The sequence below is a fragment of the Pestalotiopsis fici genome, assembly GCF_000516985.1.
Source record: "Pestalotiopsis fici W106-1 unplaced genomic scaffold PFICI_Scf_3, whole genome shotgun sequence".
NCBI classification, from domain to species: domain Eukaryota; kingdom Fungi; phylum Ascomycota; class Sordariomycetes; order Amphisphaeriales; family Sporocadaceae; genus Pestalotiopsis; species Pestalotiopsis fici.
In genome coordinates, this window is record NW_006917093.1 from 4,833,539 (window position 1) to 4,855,789 (window position 22,251).

The window sequence follows — 22,251 nt, forward strand, 5'->3', positions numbered from 1 at the left end:
TGGGCCGGGATATGGTAGGTTGAGAAGGAAGCGGGAGACGACGATGACGAAGATAGATGGTGATGATGACAACCAAGTCAAATCGGCGGAACAAGAGATAAGGGGCAAGTTTTCAATAACTTTTAGGAATGGCGAGGTACAAGAGGAAGAAGGTAGGTTTCGCCCCACGCCATGAAACTCCTGTATGTTGTTGTGTCTTGACTGGACGGCGGTCTGCTCAAAAGCATATATTAATGTAGTTTCCCGGCGCAGCGTTCATGGAAGTCACGACCTTTATATATGTTTTGCGAGGAAGAGAGTTGATCAATGGGATGGATGGACCTGAGACCCAATGAATGTATCCACGATGACACAGACCTGAGGAGCAGCAGCACGAGGAGAGCCAATGCTGACCAGACTATACGGGACTTTCGCCTAGACTGGGAGCACCTCATTGTCGTAAAAAATTCTGTCAAAAGCATGATACCCTTCTTTCCATCACGATCATGGAGCTACCGCCAATCCAATCCAGTTCAGTTCAGTCCAGTCCAGTCCCATGCGGGCCCGGGGAATCAATACCTGAATACTTGGTGACTTTGGTTACATTGGATCCCTGCCCTGCGCAATCGATACTCGAGGTACCTGAACATCATCTAGTACATTGTAGTAGGTTACCGCTGCCCGCCTCTACTCCACAAGTACATTGTCGCGGGGCGCTGAGGCGATTGGTCGTGTACCTGAGCAGCGCAGGGCCCGTCACATGAACCGGCGGGCGCAACGAAGTACCTAAGCTGTGGGCTGAGCTGGTGGATGGTTGGGCTAGTGTACCCAAAACAAAATGGACATCCATTTGGGCGCTGCTTTAAGTCTCAAACGGCAAGAGGCTTACAAAAAAAGGGTGTCATAAATCTGGTGATGAATGCGAGAGAATTGCAGAGATCAATCAATTGGCGGCTATGCTCGGGGACCCGGTTCTCGAAGCTGTCTTGGCCTGTCGACCCAAGATCCACCCACTAAATCGGGGCCTGCTGCTGCCCTATAGGCAAGACAGGCATCTGGTCAATGGGGGTCATGGGCTGGAGTCCACTGGCCAGCCAGGTGGGTTAGTTGTTTCTTTCAGGTACCTCACAGGCTCTGGTTACAATGTACCTCCTCCCCTTCTGCCGCAATTGATCAATTCTCTTTCCCTTGTGGAACCCGAGCCCGATGTCCATAATCATGCAGGTCTCTGTTTCGTGATCTGCTCTTCTAGAAGTCTCGCTCGCCGTCTCCAGAAGTAGAAACCTCGGGTAGCATCGCCCACGCATGCCATTGTGCTCTTGTGTTATTGTTTCTTGGTTCCTCTTGTGAGCGTGAAAGATAAGGATCTCTCGGCAAAGCAGAATAGAGCAGGAAAAGAAAGAAAAGCAAATAAAATACTCGAATGGGATGGATGATTGATACCCACCATGGGGGAAAGGCACGAGTAAACTATGGCGCCCTTTCTTTCGGTCTCATGCATGACTACACCTGGGACGCAAAAAGACGATAGATAATGTAAATTGAGATGTATATATGAATGTATGTAGGTAGGTATTGGTGTATGTAGGTAACTTGCCAGATTAGTTACGTATGGAGGTACCTGACTGGACATGGAGCACTGCAATTGATCTTGCCCAGTTTTGGACTTGGACCTGCACCTCGACCCCCTTTAGACTTCCCAGGGAGAGAGAAAAAAAATTGATTTGCGCTCCTGCTGCTTTCCTGCTTTACTTACCGCTTCTTCTTTTTTTCCTTTTTTTTTTCCACGTTCGTCGAGTCAGAGATCGGATTTGATGGATGCCGAAGCTTTGTCCAACTCTGTTATCTAAGAGCAAGTCGGCTGACTGGCCAACATTGGGAGGGGGAGAGATGCAACGGCACTTTTCCCAGTTGTCATTCGCAGCAAGTTACGTACCGACAAGACAGGGAAGTCGAGGCAACATACTTGGTGATACTCGAAGTTGTACGTAAATCTACGTAAATCAAGACACGTCCAGCGTCAACTCTTCATTCCCGGCGCTGCGAATCTGCGACACGGAGGGGAGCTTGAGCTGAAGGCTGACCTTTAGCGACCCCACAATGCCCCGCGATTTGCGATTTGCATCTTCCCATCGGGTCCGGAGACTCGAGCACGTTATAGACCGACCTCAATTCTCTTACCCCCATTTTACTTAATCGTGCAGTGCAATTACCAAAACTCACAGCCCACGAGGTCTGTTGGTTTGACGCCAGACGGCCTCGACGGCCTCAAAGGGCAACTTTGGGACGATTGCTGACGGCTTCAATGCCGGCATGCTTGCTTTGGCTTTTTCTCTTACGAAACACTGGAACCTATTGACAGCACATTTCCCGCTGCCAAACATTCCAAGTGGTCGAGCTGGGCCGCCAGGAGGTCCAAGAACACGTCACGAGTCTTGTCGAATATCTCAACAAGATTGCGCGAGCCCGTACTGGCAACCTGCAACCCCAGAAAGAAATAATGGCTTCCGAACTCGTGACTTGGGTAGTGCTGAAGCTAATGAAGAAAAAGCTGTACCCCGGATTCCGGGGGTTGGTTCCGTGACACATAGGAACAGATCCGACACTCGCTCAAACTCCTATCCTTAGCTGAGAAAAACCTGGGGGAGGATTCTAGAATCCAGATTACCGGACTCAAACTGGAATTGGACTGGATCGGGCTGGATATCATATTCCCCAACGGTCTCGATCTTGGCTTTCTTTTTTAACTCGGAGGAAATGTCGCTTTCCTCGTGGCGAGGAGCAGATGCATGCCATGGATCTGGCTATTCGGATTCCTCATTACTCATTACTCAATTTTCAACAAGATTTGCCGTGTCTGCAGCTGACCACACTTCAATTTCCCAAGCGAAGCGGCCTTTGATGCTAAGGTGAAAAAAATCAACTGCTACCCCAGATCGACGTAGAAACGTTGTCTTTGTCGGGAACGGCGACCAAAGGGAGACAGTCAGCTGCCAGTCATAGGCTGGCTGGAATTGGGGTTCTATTTTTGCATCGCGGCTGGGCGAGCCTCGTTCGGGTTCCCCTGAGCCCCTGGCTGATCTTGATCAGCAGCATGGAAGCACCGCCACGCTTGTGGTCCTCTCTAGCAACTCTAATGCTGTCTACGCACGCCAAAACACGAACTGAGGCTTCCATCATCTGCACAATAGTCAATTATCAACACGAACGGATCCTTGAGTTCTCACATGAGCAACTGTCAAGGAGCCTAAGTCGGGAACGTGGCCAGCAATTAGGCCGCCCAGCATTCTAGCAAAAAGAGCCGCAAGACCTACCAGTACGTGCGACTAGGTCTCACAAAGATTCACGAGCGACCCGAGGAAATGGACGACACCATACATAAATTGGCTGGGCACAGCGCCGAGAAGCTTTAAACTTCAAATTCGCCGGAATTTGCATACGTACCTGCAAATGTAGCCACTCTGACAGAGCCAAGTCGCCAAGCCTGTGCGTATCTACAAACGGCACATTGGAGAAGCAAATCGAAAAGGGAAAAAAAAAAACGTGGGCCGCATATTGCTTGATTTTTCCCACGACTAACGTCACAAAACTCATGGTCAATTAGGATACTCGGCACGTTTAGGTATGTAAGCCGCGTCCATTCGGTCATGTACAATACAACTCTCTCAGAGAACTACTTTGTTGTGGATAATCTTCTTGTATCTCCAATGCAAGCAAGGCACGGCAGCTAAAAAATCGTTCATACGACCAAAGAGGACCGGGTCCCGTTTGTTGTGGGTTGAATTCCCCATTGTAACGCCCGCCGTGATGTATCTTTTTTTTTTCTCATCAATGATACGCTTCGAACTGCCACATACGGACCAAGTTCATAAGGCGAATTGGGATGCTACTTGGGACCAACGCCGTGATAAGGCCGCTTATCAACGGCTATTTCTTTTGCTGGTCTTGGCTTTTTAGAACAGGTAGTATGCTATTCCCCCCAGTCAAAACTTTGGGGCATCTATTCCGTATACCAAGCCAGTTTCTTATGATATGTAAGCCGAGTTGGGATAATCGATTTCATGACTGTTGGAGGCCTCGTTTGCCCCCCATCAGTCACAAATTTTCCATGCAAGAAGAACCAAACTACAGTGTATTTAAGGCTTTGGTCGCCGAAGCAAAACAGGGAGAACAACAATCAGCTGCAGGCCATGACAGGTATTGATTGCTTGTTAAGCTCTAAGGAGGCTAGGTACCTGTAGTTACAGGCCACCTGTACTATGTACGGGCACTTAGTGGGGCACATAGCCAAGTATGTGGTAAAAGTCACCTAAGAGTCATTCATTAATAGAAGCGCCGGCGGGTGAGTGTCCACACTGATTAGTTGCGTTGATAACAAACCTACCTATCCGAGGTGATTTCTAGACAAATGGCAATTCTATGATAAGAGCTTAAGAGATAATGACAATTATCATTGAGAGACAATCTTGTTGGTTGTGCGTGCTGTTTGTGGCTATCAAATCGATACGGTGCGCCACAAAGCCTGAAGGGGGCGCCACTCCCCTGCGAGACCTCGTTGTATCTAGCGGATTCCCAATGGCGGCAGATTTCCAGGGCCGATCCCCCACCATGGCCGGAGAAAAGACCCTTAATTGCAGCACGGAAAGATAGCCGCTGGCAGGCGTATCAGCGGCATATGGCGGGGTAGCTTTGGGTAGATACGGAATATATCCAAAAATGTTTTGACGACGGTCCGGACGGATGAGTGAGTGGATTACCTGATTTCACACCAGATCTCCGGAGTCGAGTGACTGCCTTTTTGACCCAGAATCAGAGTTTGCTTGCGCTCGTCTCCAAAGCAGCTAACCTTGTCGTTTGACAACTTCTCCAGTCCATTTCTCCCCGGGTATTCTTCAGTAGGCGTCATTCAGAGAGAAGAAGAGAAAAAAAAAACCGAGATGGCGTCTCCACTGAACCTCCACGCGCAAGCCGAGGCACTCGATAAAGATGACAGCTTGAAGCATCTCAGAGACGAATTCGTGATACCATCCTTGGGTGATATCAAACGCACAACTATTCAAAAAGGTTCGTGCCACCGTTATTCAGCTGCGCAGAAGAGAGATTGACCGGTTCCGCCAGATGCCAGTGTGCAAGAAACAGCAGAATCTGCCGCATCGTGCACCTACCTGTGCGGAAACTCATTAGGTCTCCAGCCGAAGCGGACGAGAACGCGGGTGCAGCAATACCTCGACACATGGGGCACTCAGGGTGTGCAGGGCCACTTCAAGCCTCTGGACGACTCGCCGCTACCGACATGGCTTGACGCGGATGCTCACGTCGCCCAGAAGATTGCGCCCATTGTCGGCGCCGATGAGTCCGAGGTGGCCGTCATGCAGACCTTGACGGCGAACTTGCATCTCTTGATGACGGCCTTTTACCACCCAGACCCAAACGGCAAGCACAAGATATTGCTAGAGAGCAAGGCTTTCCCCAGTGATCACGTACGTGGTAGAAGACGCCTTTACTTCTCCGCATTTGGACATCGAATTCACTGACACTGCACGTATAGTTTGCTGTGCTCAGCCAAATATATCATCACGGCTTGTCTCCCGAGACCTCAATGGTCACGGTAGAGGCGCCATCGTCCGAGGACAATGTGTTTAGCACATCTGCTATTCAGGATTTGATCGCAGCACACGCCAAGGACACGGCTCTCATTCTGCTGCCAGGTATCCAATACTACACTGGCCAATTGATGGATATTCCCACGATTACAGACTTTGCACACAAACATGGCATATTCATCATTTGGGATCTGGCTCATGCCGTTGGCAACGTGCCGCTGCACCTCAAGGAGTGGGACGTGGATGCAGCCGCCTGGTGTACTTACAAGTATCTGAACGGTGGCCCTGGTTGCATCGGTGGCATGTTTATCAACTCTAGAAATAGTCTCGTCACGACTCAGATCACGGACCCGAACCCAGAACGAGGATACGGAAAGCGGCTGTCGGGCTGGTGGGGCAACGACAAGGGCACCCGCTTCGTCATGGATACAAAATTCCATCCAGTAAAGGGAGCAGCAGGTTTCCAGCTGAGTAACCCAAGCATACTTGACATCACCAGTCTGGGCGCTTCGTTGGAGGTCTTTGAGCTGGCGGGTGGAGTCTCGGTGTTGCGGGAGAAATCCAAGAGGCTCACAGCCTTTTTGGAGCACTGTCTGGGTTCCATGCCGGACAATGTGAAGAAGTTGTTCCGCATCATCACGCCGACGGACCCCGAACGGCGCGGCGCTCAGCTGAGTCTACTTTTGCTGGACGGCATGCTTCATACAGTGATGAAGGAGCTGACGGACCGAGGTGTGATTGTGGATGAACGCCAGCCCAACGTCGTTCGCGTAGCTCCCACGCCGCTGTACAATACGTTCAAGGACTGCGTTGATTTTATCGAAGCCTTTGAGCCCGCGTTGCTGGCTGCTGAAAAGCATAAAACTGCGTAAGGGCATTCACAGGTTCACAAGAGTGTGGCATTTTGGCTAGCATGGTTTGGAGTCTCATTACATACGAATAGAAGATAACATGTTCATGGTAGATTGGAAAGAAGAATATCAAAATACCATACCATTGAATTGCGCAGACCCCGACTTTTTCGATGTGTATATAATTAGTCGGAACCGTCCAAGCACAATACAAACGCATGGCCAATTCAAAGATCTGGCAACTATACCAAAAGCATACACCTGAAAACTTGATAGCAGAAATATGTGGCCAATGTGTTTGGAAAACAGGCTCGGCAAAAATGACAGGGTAAATGAAGATGCAACTGTGGCTTAGCAGGTAGAGGCAATGCCGCTATAGTGTTTATGCGAGTCGAGGCTAATGGGGATACGTGACACCTTAAAAAAAACATCATTCCTGGTTTGGATGGGGCGCGAGCTTCTTGGTGGTGCTGGGCGCACGTCATTGGTGTCGCTTGCCGTGTTGTTGAAAGCTCCAAGAGCTGGACCAAGATTTTAAGGCCTCCTGTTTCGACGGGAACTCGAAAACAAAATCAACTGCAACCTCCCGCCTGCTTTTCTTCCTTTCACCTGCGATTAAAAATCTCCTCTGAACATCTCCATAATCGATACACATACACGTACCAAACCAGCAACTGCAGTTTGTAGATTGCAGATTCTTGAACAGAGACGCGATCCCAGAGGAACCACAAGCCAGTAAGCTCCAGCCCAACCCACCCTCCCTTCCCCAGGGCCGCCGCCCCACCATCGTCATAAGGTCCGAAGGGGGCGCGAGATTTAAAGCAAAAGCGCAAATCGGATCCCGAAAAAGACTTGACATTTTGCTAATTGATACAGCATAATCAAATCATCATGCCTTTCTTCTACTCCAAGGGTGTCGGCGGTCGCCACTTTGGCACCAACATCACGGCCGGTAGAAACGGTGTTCACCGAGGCCCGTGGCGGTTCAGCTTTGGCAAGTTCAACTGCTTCAAGTCGCACTAGTGGTTCTGCCTGTGAAAGAAAAACAAACCTTTTGGCCTGCCGCTTGTAGCCCCATTGCAATTAGGGGGCAGGGAGAGGGAGGGGTTGGTAATACAAATGAGAAGCATGAGGAACGAAGACGACAATACCAGAGGGGGACGAAATGATTTAATGCGAAACTGCCTTTTGAGGCCTGGTGCTTTGGCGTTCTAGGAATCGTTATTTTCCTGACAAGGAAGGCTGCATGAAATGGTTTAGGAAAGATAGGGTAATTTGATACGCCTTTCCATTGCTTTCATTGAGAGTACACATGGTTTTCTGCTGGCTAGAAAACAGTGGGATATGTTTTTGTCACTGTGTCCGTGTCTCGCTTCAGCCTCGCGGATGATCAAACATGGAGCATAAGTGGTAGACATATACACATGTCCTTCCACGTGCAATGTGTAAAATTACATCGAGACGTTCATGGAAAACGTTTCACATTCATCGTTGTCATGAATCGCCGTAATAACAACCACAAGGTCATTTCACTTGACGATATTCCTTCTCTCCTAGCATACCTAAACTGGACTCGCCCATGAATTGAAAGAATGACGGCTCGAATATTGTATGAAACCATGGTCATACTACGAATGCAAAAAGTACAAATTCCCAAATTTCCTTTCCAAGCAAAACCCCTCGTCAACTTGAACTTCTTTTCTGCCCCGTACCATGCCTTCCATACCCAAGAACAAAATCAAAAGGGCAAACTCCCGAGCTTGATCTCAATGTCGTGATGTAGCTGCCGCAACCGCGACTACTCACCGTCATCGCTCGAGATCATGATTGTGTCGTCGTCATCTGCTTCTGTGGGATCACGGGCGCCATAGCGTAAAAGTAGGCGCTCAATTTCGGCGTTCCTGCTGTGCGCAGCACTGTCGGTTGCATTTATACTCCTGTTGATTTGCAATGGAGTTTGCTCGCCCATTTCTTTGAGGAGCTCTAAAGAGATGCCGTTGAGATTGAGTCGTCCATAGCCATGAGGAACTTGTCCCCCAGTGACTCCTGTGAGATTAGGGTCCGCCGAGGTTTCAAGCAGCACTTCCACCCAATCCAACTATACCACGCTAAATGTCAGCAATTGCTTCCTTCGGATGGAAAGGAGCCAAATCAAGACTTGAATGGTACATATGTTGCAACAGACAAGACTGTGTGTCAAAATTGTACCCCGAATCAATAGGTGAAGAAAGAGTAGCGATTACTTACCTCCTGAAAGGCGACAGCAGCCTGGAGCGGTGTGAATGCAAATCGCCGTTCCCTTGTGTTCGGATCTTCATTCGACCCACGATGATCATTAGCTTGTCTGAAAGGCACAGGATCAGCTTTCGCACCGCGGCCGAGGTCAGTCATTGTTCGCAGAAAAGCCAACGTTGTGTCAGAATCGTTGTCCTCATCGTCGGGGCTGTACATGGCTGCATATAGGACTTCAGATTCCTTTTCAAACGAGGCATCATGCTGAATGAATAATGAGAGGAAGTTCAGACGTCGCTGACGAACACAAAGCAATAAGAGGCTCTCGGGCTGGCTTGGCCCAGACCTTGTCGCCCGTAACTTGAATTTGGTACTCCAGATCTTGGCCCTGACGTTTGGGTGAAGTTTGATGAAGTCTGGGTGGCTTTTCAGGTACTTCACGGCCATATTATACCAGCGTAGAGTGATCAAACTCAAGAGCAAGGTAACTTGCTCGGCTTGGTCACCTTTGGGAGGTGTTTCCAGCTGGTTGATGAGCTTGTCCCAAGTACTAAACCTGGTGCTCATGTCCGTGGCGATGCCGCGTTGAAGGCGGAGATGTTTCGCATGTGAGGAGCTGTACTTTAGAGATTGAATGAGCGCTTGGTACAGTTCATCATTCTTGTCAAAGTCCGGGCGCCGATGGTTCAAGGCATCCTCTGTCTTTTTCAGGCAATCCTCTTCGTAGCGAGTCACCCTTGTCTTGCCCCCATTTGTGACACAGTGCCTTGTGCCGAAACGCTGCAGACCCTTGAAAGCCACAACAATATCAATTGTCTCTAGGACCTGTGGTGTCAGAGCAAAGAACTTGGCTGGGCGCGTTGCCGTGTCCGGGTGAACTAGATACTCTTTCACAGTATAGTGAGCAAGGCTCACCTTGTGGAAGGGTCCAATTGTTGCGTCTTTGAAGACCGCAAGCGGCGGACGATTGAATCTACTTATGCGAAGCAGACAGCCGCATATATCAACGAGCAGTCTGACGTCGTACTTGTTGATATCCTCCCCCATGACACGATAAAGACAGGCTTCGACGAGTACCTCGGCTGTAGGCATTTCACCATGTTGACTACACATGAGCGCCAGAGCAGTACGTGCAAACTCACTGTCTTCATTGGGTATCTCCAAGAGAATTCTCTCATATGTCGCGAAGACGTCCTCTGGAAGATTGTTCAGGGCTCGCCGAATTGCTTGCTCGCCATTCATGCCTTTGCAACTCAAGCGCTTGATGTGATCAATTTGGCAAGCAACCCAGCGGAACATTCCCTTGGCTCCGCCAACAAGACATTGTTCGATTTCACGTTTGAAATACTCTTCCCAGGGCAGTTTGGCCAATTCCGACTGAACGAGGCTCCGTATATCAGCCGTTACTCCCGGGTCAGACATGGAGATCTCGACAAGTGATGACAAGTGTGGGCTCATCCCCTCCAAGATGTCGGGCTCAGGACGACTTGTAACTAAGAGTGAGACTCGGCGGAAGCGTAGATCGGTACCAATGGTGAACAAGATGCTCATGAGCTTGTCGCGCGGCTTGCTCTCATCTACCGCGTCAACAATTACGCGGACACCAGACTTGAACTTGCTGGAGAGTTCTTCCAAACAAAGAAGGAGATCGTCCGTGTCCAGTTTGTCAGCACGCTTATGATTGTCATAGATTCTGCTTGGTACATAGTCGATTTGACTGATAAGCTGCTTTACAATGTGCTGAAGAAGAGTCAAAGACTCATCCCTATTCCTAGAATGGTGGCAGTAGTAGTAGGCAATGCCCTTGGAATTGAATTCATGACTTGCACGCTCAATGAGGTAAGATGCCAGCACTGTCTTACCAGTGCCAGGTAGGCCAGTGACCCAGATGAACTCGCGCTCTTGTAGCCACTTGTTCCAAGCAGGATTGCGGGTGAACCACTGGCAGGTGCTCTGTTGTTGTTGAGACAACCTGTCCTTGTGGATGCTCCTGTTCCCCGACATGTCGACATTGAACCATTTCAACACTTTCAGCTTGCGTGCATCATCCTGAAACTGAGTCTGGTCATCCTTGAGGGTTTGAACACTCTCCTTGATGACTACAACATCTTGTCTCGTCTCCAGAATTGGTCTTGCAAGCGCAGCGTTCAGGGTGAACTGGATCGATTCACGGAAGCGGCGAAGCTTCTCCAGAGGTTCCTTGATGTTGGTCCTTCTTAGCCCTTGTTGGATCCTCTCCAAAGTGGTGTGCATAAGCTTGGCCCGTTTGGGCCCAGTGCTTGGTGTAAACTTGCCAGCCTCGAGCAAGTCCATCAACTCCTTGATGACCTCGGTAGCTGAGTCCAGAGTGCCATTCGGCAGACTGAGCTGCCTGAGGTTGGTGATCTCTTCAGGATGCGCATTGATGAAACCTTTTAGCCCAATGATGCTTTGCTCAAACGCTGTCAGTTCGCGACGTACATCCTCGAGCTCCTTTGGGGCATTTTTGACTGTTGAAAAGAATTCACAACATAGACCGACCAAGTCGTGAGACAGACTGACGAGGCTAGAGATCTGGCCAACGAGGGTGATGACTTCCGCCATTATGGTGTCTTGTGCGTTTTGCACCAGCCAGTGAGGATGATGGAAAGGCAAGTGTCATACAATAGTGCATTGAAACGAATGTAAGAGAGAAAGAGCATCTTATATAGAGAGAGAAATCTTAGACTAGAAATCAATGAGTCGGAATGCTACTCATTTCTACAGGTTTTCCTAATGGCAACAGAAACAAGACAAATATTTGGATAATAATAATAACACGTGTGATCGTGTAGTCATCTAGAGATATAAACTTCACCTTATACAAATATACTATGCTAATTTATGACATACTAATAAATATGACAAATATACCAGGTAGCAAATCTGTGATTTAACGGCAATCATTTTCCAAGCATGAAGACTTTCACGACGAGTATAGGTAAACTGGACGCCTCTGACATGACCTGACAATTTGTTTCATTTCAGCATTACCAAGGTACCTGGTTCAATAACTATCAATGGCCAGAAATGATTAATCGAGATTTTGAGCATGTTCAAATCATGAATGACTTTGGCAATAACAGTGCAAAGGACATGAGGAACATGTAGGCCTGATCTACACCGAGGTAGGTACCAGGTACTACTATGCGCCTGAGAGACAACGTGGACGCGCTACGCCACTTTAGGATACCCCGAGTGGGTCATTGTGGCCTGTGCTGTGCTATCACGGCAATTGCGGTGCCTTCCGCGCTAGCAGGTGCCTATCTTCTTCATCTTCACAGGGTCGTTGCGTTAATCTGAAGCTCAATCAAGCAGTAAATGACACTGCAAGATATCTCGTGCTGCAACCGGGAGAACTTCAGCCAGAACGCATCTGTTGCATAGCAACGACGCGTCTGTTCTACGCGTTGCAAGGAAATATTCCTCACATTTACAAAGAGGAAACCGATGCTTGAGAAACGTACGCGTTGGGCGACACATTGTGAGCTATCGAAATCGACATTTGTCTGGGCGTCGTCCGTCTGTCTAGCTTTTGTTGCTTGAATCAGCTCTCACAAATTGCTACGTCTCACCCATCTACAACCCACCAGCCAGCCAAGATGGATAAGGTCTCTCCAGAACTACTGCACGACATTTGTGCATGTCTGAAAATCGAAGATGTCCTGGCCTTTCGTCTCGTTTGCAAGGTCTTTGCCGATGTTGGCGCCGCCTACATGCTGCCCGAAGTCTCATTCTACATGCTTCAGGCCGAGTTCGCCCGCCTCAGGGCAATCGCGGACCATCCCATCATCTCCAAGCACGTCCGCTCATTGACCTACTTCGCGGAGGTTCTGGATATCGAAAAGATCACATTTCCCGCCTACGTCCGTGGGCACACCCGTGAACAAGCCGCGGCGAGAAGCTGGAATGGTTTCTTCAAACCTACCCCCAAGCTTGATAGCGCTGATCTCCCAAAGCTGCGCAGCGACTACCAGACCTACGAGCTTACAATGAAGCAACAACAGGAGATTATTGATCATGCATACGATGTGGAATGTCTCAAGGAGGTCATTCCCAAGTTCTCAAGCCTACGACAGGCCTCCGTGTCGTCGACAGGAGCCTTTTATGACGATAACACAAAGTCAAGAACGTGGGACGCAACAAGACCACTCGAACTTTGCAAGTCTCGCAAGTCACCATTCGAAAGCATACCGCTTTCGTCGGGCAACTCGCTCCTGCCCGAGGGCAAAAGGCATCTAAATGGTCTGATTGCCGGTCTCGTGGCCACCAAGACTCAGCTCGAGGGCTTCAGGGCGGGTGTTCTGGATTGGTCATATTTCAAAGACTTTCTTGAGATTCCTGATGGCCTCTCACATACCTTCAAGTACTTGAAGAGGCTTGAGCTTTTCCTGGATACCGACCCTGGACAAGACAGCCGGGGTATTACACGCTGTCGCAAGGCTTTGAGGAGCGGCATTCTCAAGCAAATCATCAAGCCACTGCAGCAACTAGAAGTATTAATGATAACCCTGTATCCGGTGGAATGGACTTCAGACGAATGGCCGGCTTCTCTTGGGGACATTATTGCACCTGGCCACACATGGCCTGCGCTCCGCGTAGTGTCCCTCGGCGGTATCAAAACCAATCGACACGACTTGATCAAGTTCCTAGAGCTGCACAAGGATACGCTGAAGAAGCTGTGTATGCGTGATTTGGGTCTGGGCGAAACCTCATGGTGGAAGCTCCTGCCGGACTTGCGGAACAAGCTGGAATTGTCAGACGTCTGCATCTGCGGCGACATTATTGGAAAGTCCGAGGGCGATGCAGATGGAGTCCCCGATGAGTTCTGGGATCTGGCCACCGAGGAGGACTATCCCCACCATAAGCAGCGCGCATCCATCAACGCCTATTGTCTTGGCCCCAAACATTATCCAGATAATGTGCCATTATCAAAGGAAGTTGTCCGCGAACACTACGAAGAGTACATAAATGACCCGGAGGCATCCTGCGACGAAGATGATTTTGACGATGACGATGAAGTGTACTTTGACGGCCCTTATGCTGAAGACTATCTTGACTTTTACGGCGATGAGGACTTTCTCGGCGGCTTCGATGATGAAGAAGACATGGATTTGGTCTCTCAAATGCTCTTTGCTGGTGCTGGGGGAGCCATGTTTGGCTTTGGAGCGCCCGTCGGTTTTGACGATGAAGAGGAGGAGGGAGATGAAGAGGACGAAGAGGACGAAGATGATGACGAAATTCCCGATCTTATTGATCCCGATTCTTAAGACCAATACTCAACCATCGGAGCATTATCAACTCCTTCCGGACGAGTCTGGAGATGAGGAAATTCATGAAAGGAGTTTCTGGCTTGGCTGAATCCGAAGCCAAAGCCTAGCGGGCACTTGGACTCACATTGTCCATCCCAAGGTCATCTAGCGAGCGTACTTGCGATTTGTCAAATGTAACGTAAAACTGCACATGCCTATAACATAGAAAGAGTGATGACTTGCAAATGTGTTGATGCATGTATTTATCTTCATAACTAGAGCAAACTATGCTTGAACGCAAATAACGACTTGAAATCTATCACATGAAAATCTATCACAATCGCTGATCACGGATTACTGATTAGAATCGCACCCTCCAAAGCCTTTGACCGGCACCAATAAACAATTCCCCCCTGTTGCCAAAGCACAGGCATGAACAACCTCCAGATATCTCAATGAGGCCCAGTGGTATGCCGCCAGGACTCCATATTTCAACGCCGTCACCGCAGGCAACAAACACGTTTCCATCAACATCGCACTGTATGTCGGCTGCCACACCGTCAAAAGGTACAGCGAAAACGCGTTTGTTGCCAAGAAAAGGTTGGCCATGCCGTACAATGACGTCGAATGCACAGATTGCGGGCGCGCTGCTCGTCAGGTATTAGTATATAGCGGTAGCAAGGTCAAGAGAAAACCATTGAGATTTCCCATCCGGCAAGAGGGGGAGAACTCACCTGTTTGTACATCCATCCTCACCTTCCTTGGCCGTCTTGACATCTGATATGTACGCCGTTGTTCCGTCCCGCGAAAAGGCAATGGCACCCGGTTTCCCGAACCCATCTGCCACCACCCGCGTCGATCCATCTCGGTTATCGTGCCTATACACCAAGCTTGGGCTTGTCCGCTGCTGCGCTGCTGTTGACCCACCGTTCAAGGCGCCGCTCATTTCGAAACCGGAATCCGCGTCGGCAGTGGTGAACCAGAGACTGTTGTCGGTGGGGGACTTTGCCACACGCTGCAGCGAACTAAACGGACGGCCCCCATACCGCGACACGACCTGGGGTGGGCGCTTTGAACGCGGCATGTAGACCAGGCCACCAGTCTCGCCGCCCGGAGACGTCTTGGCACAGTAGACGACGCCGTCCTCGTAGGCGCAGGCGCCCGCCGGGTTGGGCATGGACGGCGGGGCGCGCATCTTTTGCCAGACGGCGGCCGTGACGTCGGGGGACGGGTCATCCACGGTGGCGGGGGCGCGGGCCAGGGCGACGCGCGAGATGAGCACCTGGGGCAGCTTGGCGGCGGACCCGGGCTTGAGCAGCGACGACGTCAGGTACAGCTCGTCGTGCGCGGCCAGGTGCACGCAGGCGCTGCTGAAGAAGGGGTTCCGCGACGTCGTGTGCGACGTCAGGAGCAGGCTGTAGCGCGATTCCGGGCCCAGGACGTGCGAGAGGGCCTCTTGGTACCTCACCACGCGAAGGGTGCCGGGATCTCCGGCATCTTCTTGTCTAACGCACAAAAAAACACAACGTATTAGAAATTGTTGATGACCCATGCCGTAAGCTCTCAGCGACGGGGAAAATATACTGACAACGGTGGTTCTTGGAGGAGGTCGACATCCTAGGAATGGGTTTAGCGAGATTTCCAAATATGACGCTGTTCTCATGAAAGAGAACGAGAGGTGTCCAAATTACCACAATAGCTATCGGAATAGCCTGAATGTCTTCATTCTTGATAGATCGGATGGAAGTCATGATGAAATGTCACGCCAGGAAGCCACGTCCTGTAGCAAGGAACCCGCTTGATCCAGGCTACGTAGCAATCATATACGAGCTGCTCAGAGCAGTCGGTATATTGTTTGGTGAAAAAGATTATTGATTTCATGAAAATTTTATCAATTAGAAAGCTCGGAAAGATTGTCTTTTTTGAATGTCGGAGCTGACCCACTGTCTGACGTTGCTCAAAGATGACGAAGACCGATATTCCTTCAGGATCTTAGAGGTCTTGTCATCTGCCGTGAACCCATAAGCAAGCAAGCCAGCCACGCAGCTAGGCAGAGATACAGTGCAAACTTAAGCTAAAGTATCGCCAATGGCACTGTGTCGTACATGTTGCATGTGTTTCTACCCAATGAATTGGCATGTCATTGCATTGCTGCGGATATCGGCCAGATAACTCGGAGTTTTCAGAGTTGAGTGTCCTCGCGTAATAGATACAATGGGCTTTTGGTGTTTATTATCATTGGCCATACTAGAGGATTGTCTATTAGTCGGCAACTATGACAGCCAATTAACAATGTTTACGTGATATACTATGATTGAGCTCTACGACGTCTATTATAACATCAACAAGATTGTAATAATTCCCATAATGTGAAAGTATCCAGGAACTCCGACTTCTTGATTTCTGAAACTATCTATTGCCTTGCCGCAATCGCGTTTGATGCTTTCTTGTGACAACGCTTTCGACAGTCTTGGAGCAGTCTGAATCATGTCGCCAACGAGGGAATATCCATGGTCCCATGATCGGTTCACTTGAATGATTCATGTAAGGCTCCTTTTACATCTGAACACGGTGCGATAGCTTTCACTCCTCCCAGCCTCTGAGCCATGAGCCGAAGTGCAGATGATAATGGGCATTGCGCAGTACAACTAGTGGCAATTCATTCCACAATCCATTACGCGAGTGCTACTACTAACACCGCGACTGAGAAAAATAAGGATTGGCCCGATAAATTTCTAACTCAGACCGTAGAATCCAAGATGTGGGCGAGAAATATCTACTCTGTTTTTTTTTTTTTTTTTTTTTTTTTGCTTCTCACTTATGGTGAGGATTGTTGAATGAGCTTCACACTAGGACCAGGATCTTTATAGGAGACACGTTCAAAAAGACCCGGGTCAATATAGTATTCATGTCGGGATACTATCCTTAGCAATACGTGAACTGTCACAAAACATGTAGAAGTCGTATATCCAGAAGACAAAGGTATCAGTTAGGATCAGGTCACGCTAGGGTGCTTGGGCGTCGAAAAATCACTAATGAAACTTGTAGGATCTTCATCAGAGCAAAAAAAAAAAGGAGAAGAAAAGAAGGAAAAGTGTTCTCAATGTATATCGAAGCTTTATATTATGTCAGCCCACCTCCGATATCTACTCGAGGCAGAGTTGATAGTACTCCGCCACCTCATGTGACTGGGCTGTGGTCATCTTGGAACCAATAGGGTGAAAAGTCTTAGAAAATCTGACGTTAATAGCACAAAGCGAAGCAAAGTCGAGCCTTTGAAGAAGAAAAAAAGCACACAGCGCTTGACAGAGGAATCATATTCTCTTCTATCTTCAACCAGACAAACTCGGCAGCTGCAGACAGTAACCACACAACGTCGCAGGAATTATCGCCAGTGGCTCCAGGTCAAGCACAGACCTCAGTCGAGATGGAGAACTTGTGTAACGCTTCGCATCATACGGAACGTACACCAACTGCGCAGGCCAAGGACATACACGACGGCACCTGTGCGAAAACTAAGAATGCTTACCAGCTCACCAGTGGTGCTGGGCTCGTATAGATAAACGTTCGCTCATTTTTTGTAGGCATTTATTTCCGCGTGCTCACCATTCAAGCCACTGTCTTGTGGTCGTATCAGGCAGTCAATTCGTAGTCTTTCCGAGGCTATATCGGCAAAGCGCAAATTAACCTGTCGACTCCAAGAGGTTGCAGTGCGACCCGAGTCTTTCGTGGCTGCTCCCAGTTCAAATCCGTAGCAAAACAAACACGCGAGTCATTTCATTATTTTGAATGCTATGCTGAAGCTAATAGTTAGTGGCTTTTCTTTTCGACTGACTCTTTTGTGTCAGGATTGTCTAGTTGGTTTGCCCATAAGTACGACCAGCCAGCATTCCAATCACCATTCTAATGTGAGCGCTTGGGTGTTGGGTGTATAGCAAAGCGTTGTACGATAATTATCTTGATTGTATAAATGATGAAAGATCCTAACTTTATATGGGAAAAAGAGAAAAATCCGATTGGCTTTTTTCTTTTTTTTTCTTGCGCTGTTTGAGTGGGCTCGTTAACGCCCAAAGATTGGTTGATTATTGTTTGCTTATTTTTGACGAGAACTGATATTTGAATATTATTTCTCCATATTATACTAACTTCTTTCTCCATCATCGGTAAAGAAGAGCACAATAAAGAAATCAGAATCTCTGGACCGGCCCAATGTATGTGGGCATGTAGCACTTCCCACCATTAGAGTTGGCAAACAGAAATAGTTTATTTCAGCTCTAAGCATTTGCTTAAAGACCATGTTACTAGTCTATCCCATCTTTTCAAGTCAAAGGCAGGTTTATTAACTTTTCTTCGCTCATTCACGGCTTGACATGGCAGCAAGACCTGAATGAAACGCACCCACCCCCAAGTCACAGAATATAGCTCCAAATTATTTAATTTGTGTTTCGAAATATGGTGCTGAAAATCTGTATTTAAGTATTATATATCTAAGCATTATCTCTATCTTTGATTGCCAGCCTCAATACCTGATATAACAATTCGTATTTCCGTGTCATCCTAGCTGTTTCAGAGAGCGTAGGCGAACAAGGCCACGACAACACTTGCCAATCCAAATGCAATTGACGCACCTCCGCTCATGGTGTTGGCAGCGCTGGTGCCGGTGGCGGACGGAGCAACAGTGACGGTCACAGCAGTGGCGGATGCGGATGTGGATGTGGCGGTTGCGGATGTGGTCGTTCCAGAGTGGCCAGTCTGAGCAGCCGGCGGGGTGGAGCTCGTCTTTGTTCCCGAAGTCGACGTGGTCATGATATCGCCCACGCTCTGACAGAACGTGGCCAGGGCCAGCCAGTCCGAGTAGTATTCCGTCTCGGCAGTCGCGGCCCAGTCGGCGCACTCGCTGGCCTCGCCGTCAAAGACATCAGGGGCCCAGGTGGTGGAGCGACCATGGGTGGTGTAGCAGAAGCAGCTGGCTTGCTCCTCATCCGAATCTTCGTAGATGCCAGAGTTGGTGTAGGCACAGTTGTCAGCGATATCCACCACTGACCAGCAAGCGTCTGGTGCAGTGGCGACGGAGGTGTAGGTGGCGGCGGAAGTGATGGAGCAAACATCACTGCCTACACTCTTACAGTAGCTGCCCAGCGAAGAGTAAACTAGAGAGGAATTTTTAGCAGTTGTCATTCGTTGAATGTTGTTAAACACAAGGGGCACATACATGTGTACTCATAGGTCGACGCCGGCAGAGACTCCTCAATATACGAGGCACAGCTCTTTGCACTGTCGTCCAGGTACGTGGGATCATACGACGAGCCGTCACAGCACAGACACGCGTCGTAGTCATAGGCGTCGTAGCAATATTCCACAAGATATCCTGCATTTTCACAGCCATAGTAATTTGAATCATCATCCGAGGCGGCGGCAGCATTGACGACGGCAGCGTTGACGACGGCCTTGTTGAGCACTGGGGCGGCCGTGATTTGTGCTCTATCTGGTGCCTTCAGAGGCAGTGTAGGCACCTGGGCCGCGGTTGCCAAGCCAGCGGCACAGGCACTCAGCAGTATCGAACGGACCTTGGCCATGTTTGATGGTTGGAGGCGGATGGATTATTTGCAGGTAGGTTGTTGGCTTTCGAGGAAGAGGATGGTGTCTGCTCGAGACCTACGCAAGACCGTGGACGACTGTGCAACTCATGAACACTGAGATTCGGCGGCAGAGCCGTCCATACCTACTCATTAAATAAAGGAGAAGAAGTGCCTGTCAGTCCGAATCGCAGGTATCCATACCGTAGGCTGCCATCGAATCCTTCGCGATATAAACGGTCTAGGCCAGGATACCATGGGTCGATGGGGCTCAAGCACGACTTTCTATTCGCCCTTTCGGTCCATGATACCAGGGACGAAGAAATAAGCTTAGAAAAAGCTAATTTGCGATCATAGGTATCAGGACAAACAAACATGGCCGCTTGCCATTCTTTTTTTAGGGCATTTCTAGGCCATGTCTAGCATTGCGTGGTTTGTGTTATATGAACGGCCCAGGGAAGTGAGATGGTCATTGCCGCTCAACTTGAAGTCCAAACGGAAGAGGACCATATGTCAAGAGTGCTCCTATTCGGCCCTCAAAAAAAAGGGAAAAAACTCAATGGGAAATACCCTCTGGGAGGAACGACTGTGCCGGCGGTAAAATAAGGCAGGATGAGCTTAAATGAACAACGCAGCGGCTGAGGACTAGCTTGCTTGGCTTCCAAAACCGCCTGTCTTGGCAGACAAGGTGTGTTTGGGCCAGGATGGTAGGGTTCATCAGTCAAGGCACGTCCGTCTGGCACGGGGAGAAAACAGCATCACCAATCTCGCCTCGGATAGAGCCGAGGATCGTCTGAATTCATGGTTACATCATTTGCAGCACTGGTGAAAAGATCTGGGCGGAGACAAAATGTGACAAGACTAATAAGCCATGATATTATGTAAACTATAGCTTACCTACCTGGATAGAAACACCCGAGGGCATTATATTACTCAAGTTGAATGAAAGGAACTTACTCTCCGACTTCCATCCGTCCATTTTCATCTTTCCGCGCAAGTGAAAGCATCCCAATGCGCACAGACAAGACAACTACTGACTTGGTTCAGCAAAAAGACCAACTGAACCGAATTCGCTCTGGTTCGCAGAGATCGACTTGGACAGGTGATCTGGTGGGTACAAATTGGGCCATCTAGGTCAGAATCTAGGTCGCATACCGTCGCATGGCGAGTCAAGAGTTTGCATAACGGCCAGCTCAGTCGGTAAAAGCATGTACGTAATCGCACGCTTGGGCACCCAGAGTGAGTGAGGTTAGCGTCTTGATCGTCTTTTTTTACTGTACCCAAACCATTATGCGGGGAACATTCACCACTGCTTCTACTGCATGGAGGGGTATTCGGGGACTACGTTCCAAGGCGCATCCCCCACATCAAAAGTGGTCGTCAGCCTCGAGATGATCTACAATACCACTTATTAAAATACCTTTCCCTGCGACTCTTGACTTGGCCAGGCCACCATTTCCTTCTTTTCCTTTAAGCTCCGCATAGCTGGCTCAGCAATAGTAGGAAGATCAATTCTTGTCTAGGCTCTCATATCCTCCTCTGGTTCCAGAATACCATTGCCCAACTCTCAGTCTACGATCCTTGAGCTGCTGGCAGCAAACCACGCCATTGACATTGCTACAAAACACGGAGCTCAAATAGCCCAGCACATATCACCATAGTACTCTCGCCTAGCATATTTACGACATCTCTCGCGGACCCAACAGCAATGGCCGGCGATTCCAGCTCTGGGGCAACAGCAGCCTTATCCAAGCTTTCCCTCGACCAATCGAAAACAAAACCCGCCGCTTCCAAGACAAAGAAGCCAGCGGTCGCCGACTCTTGGGAAGACGAATCCTCCGAGGACGAAGGAGAAGGAGCAAGAAAAGAAGAGCCACAAGAAGATAGAGGAGATGAGAGGCCAAAACCACCCACCTACAACCCATCAACCCCAGCCCAGTCCTCTGGCTTTGCCGCGCCCCCACCGACGCCCAGCACACCCTCATACAATGCAGACGCATCATGGAAGTCAATGATGGGAGGTGCAGGAGGATCATCGGGCCCCGGGTCTCCAGAAGACGGCCGGAAGCGGCCAGAAAAGACCGACGCCGTGGCCCGGCGCATGATTGCCAGTGCCCTGGGCGTCAAAGCCCCGCGGCTGACGGACGAGCAGCGGGCCTACGACCGGGCCCTGCGCGACAAGGAGCGCAAGCGCCGCGAGGCCGAGAAGGAGGAGGAGAAGAAGAGAAAGGAGGACGCGGAAAAGGCCAAGCTTGCCATGTGGGAAGACTGAGGTTCGTGCTCATGGCGCTCCATCTTCCAAGTCCATGCCATGTGTATTGGGTGGCTGGTCGAGGGACTCCTTTTTACTCCCAAGGACAATGCCCTGGTATTTTTTTGACTGGGGATGCGTACTGTTGGGCATGGTTTCGCCAGATTCTTGGTTCATTGTTTTCAAAGCGTGTTCACGAGATCTCGCGGCCGAATGATGCAGCATGACATTGGAACAACCATTATCCTTGCGACAAATGTACAGGTTCAAGTGGTCGAAGGTCGCCGTGATGTTTCGGGTCGTGTGGTAGTCATCTTTCCGGGATTGCTTGCGACCGGGGGCAAATTCGACTTTCGCCGATTTTGGCAGCGCTTGGTAAGGCCCAGGACTGCTATGGCAATACAAGACAACTTGGACAAGTCATTTAGGATGATGTCTTAGGCAGAGGGCTTTTTCAGGCCAACTGTATTAGTCGTGCAAACCGAAGTA

At 49.5% G+C, this 22,251-nt stretch overlaps 6 protein-coding genes across 6 annotated transcripts; 3 read left to right on the top strand and 3 right to left on the bottom strand.

Moving 5' to 3' along the window:
* Positions 1-4,916: 4,916 nt before the first annotated feature.
* PFICI_05600 (Kynureninase 1) lies at positions 4,917-6,454 on the top strand (the record flags this gene model as incomplete). The annotated part of the gene is made up of 3 exons (XM_007834181.1): positions 4,917-5,043; positions 5,098-5,459; positions 5,528-6,454. The coding sequence occupies 3 exons, from the start codon at positions 4,917-4,919 to the stop codon at positions 6,452-6,454; spliced, it is 1,416 nt and encodes a 471-aa protein (XP_007832372.1).
* A 1,777-nt stretch (positions 6,455-8,231) lies between these two features.
* Positions 8,232-11,248, bottom strand: PFICI_05601 (uncharacterized protein; the record flags this gene model as incomplete). Its single annotated transcript, XM_007834182.1, has 2 exons — positions 8,232-8,531; positions 8,681-11,248. 2 exons carry the CDS (start codon positions 11,246-11,248, stop codon positions 8,232-8,234), a joined length of 2,868 nt encoding a protein of 955 aa, XP_007832373.1.
* Positions 11,249-12,285: 1,037 nt separating this feature from the next.
* Positions 12,286-13,953, top strand: PFICI_05602 (uncharacterized protein; the record flags this gene model as incomplete). The annotated part of the gene is made up of 1 exon (XM_007834183.1): positions 12,286-13,953. One exon carries the CDS (start codon positions 12,286-12,288, stop codon positions 13,951-13,953), a length of 1,668 nt encoding a protein of 555 aa, XP_007832374.1.
* Positions 13,954-14,665: 712 nt separating this feature from the next.
* PFICI_05603 (uncharacterized protein) lies at positions 14,666-15,487 on the bottom strand (the record flags this gene model as incomplete). Its single annotated transcript, XM_007834184.1, has 1 exon — positions 14,666-15,487. The coding sequence occupies one exon, from the start codon at positions 15,485-15,487 to the stop codon at positions 14,666-14,668; it is 822 nt and encodes a 273-aa protein (XP_007832375.1).
* A 3,014-nt stretch (positions 15,488-18,501) lies between these two features.
* PFICI_05604 (uncharacterized protein) lies at positions 18,502-19,511 on the bottom strand (the record flags this gene model as incomplete). Its single annotated transcript, XM_007834185.1, has 2 exons — positions 18,502-19,085; positions 19,148-19,511. 2 exons carry the CDS (start codon positions 19,509-19,511, stop codon positions 18,502-18,504), a joined length of 948 nt encoding a protein of 315 aa, XP_007832376.1.
* Positions 19,512-21,219: 1,708 nt separating this feature from the next.
* Positions 21,220-21,783, top strand: PFICI_05605 (uncharacterized protein; the record flags this gene model as incomplete). The annotated part of the gene is made up of 1 exon (XM_007834186.1): positions 21,220-21,783. One exon carries the CDS (start codon positions 21,220-21,222, stop codon positions 21,781-21,783), a length of 564 nt encoding a protein of 187 aa, XP_007832377.1.
* Between the last annotated feature and the right edge of the window lie 468 nt (positions 21,784-22,251).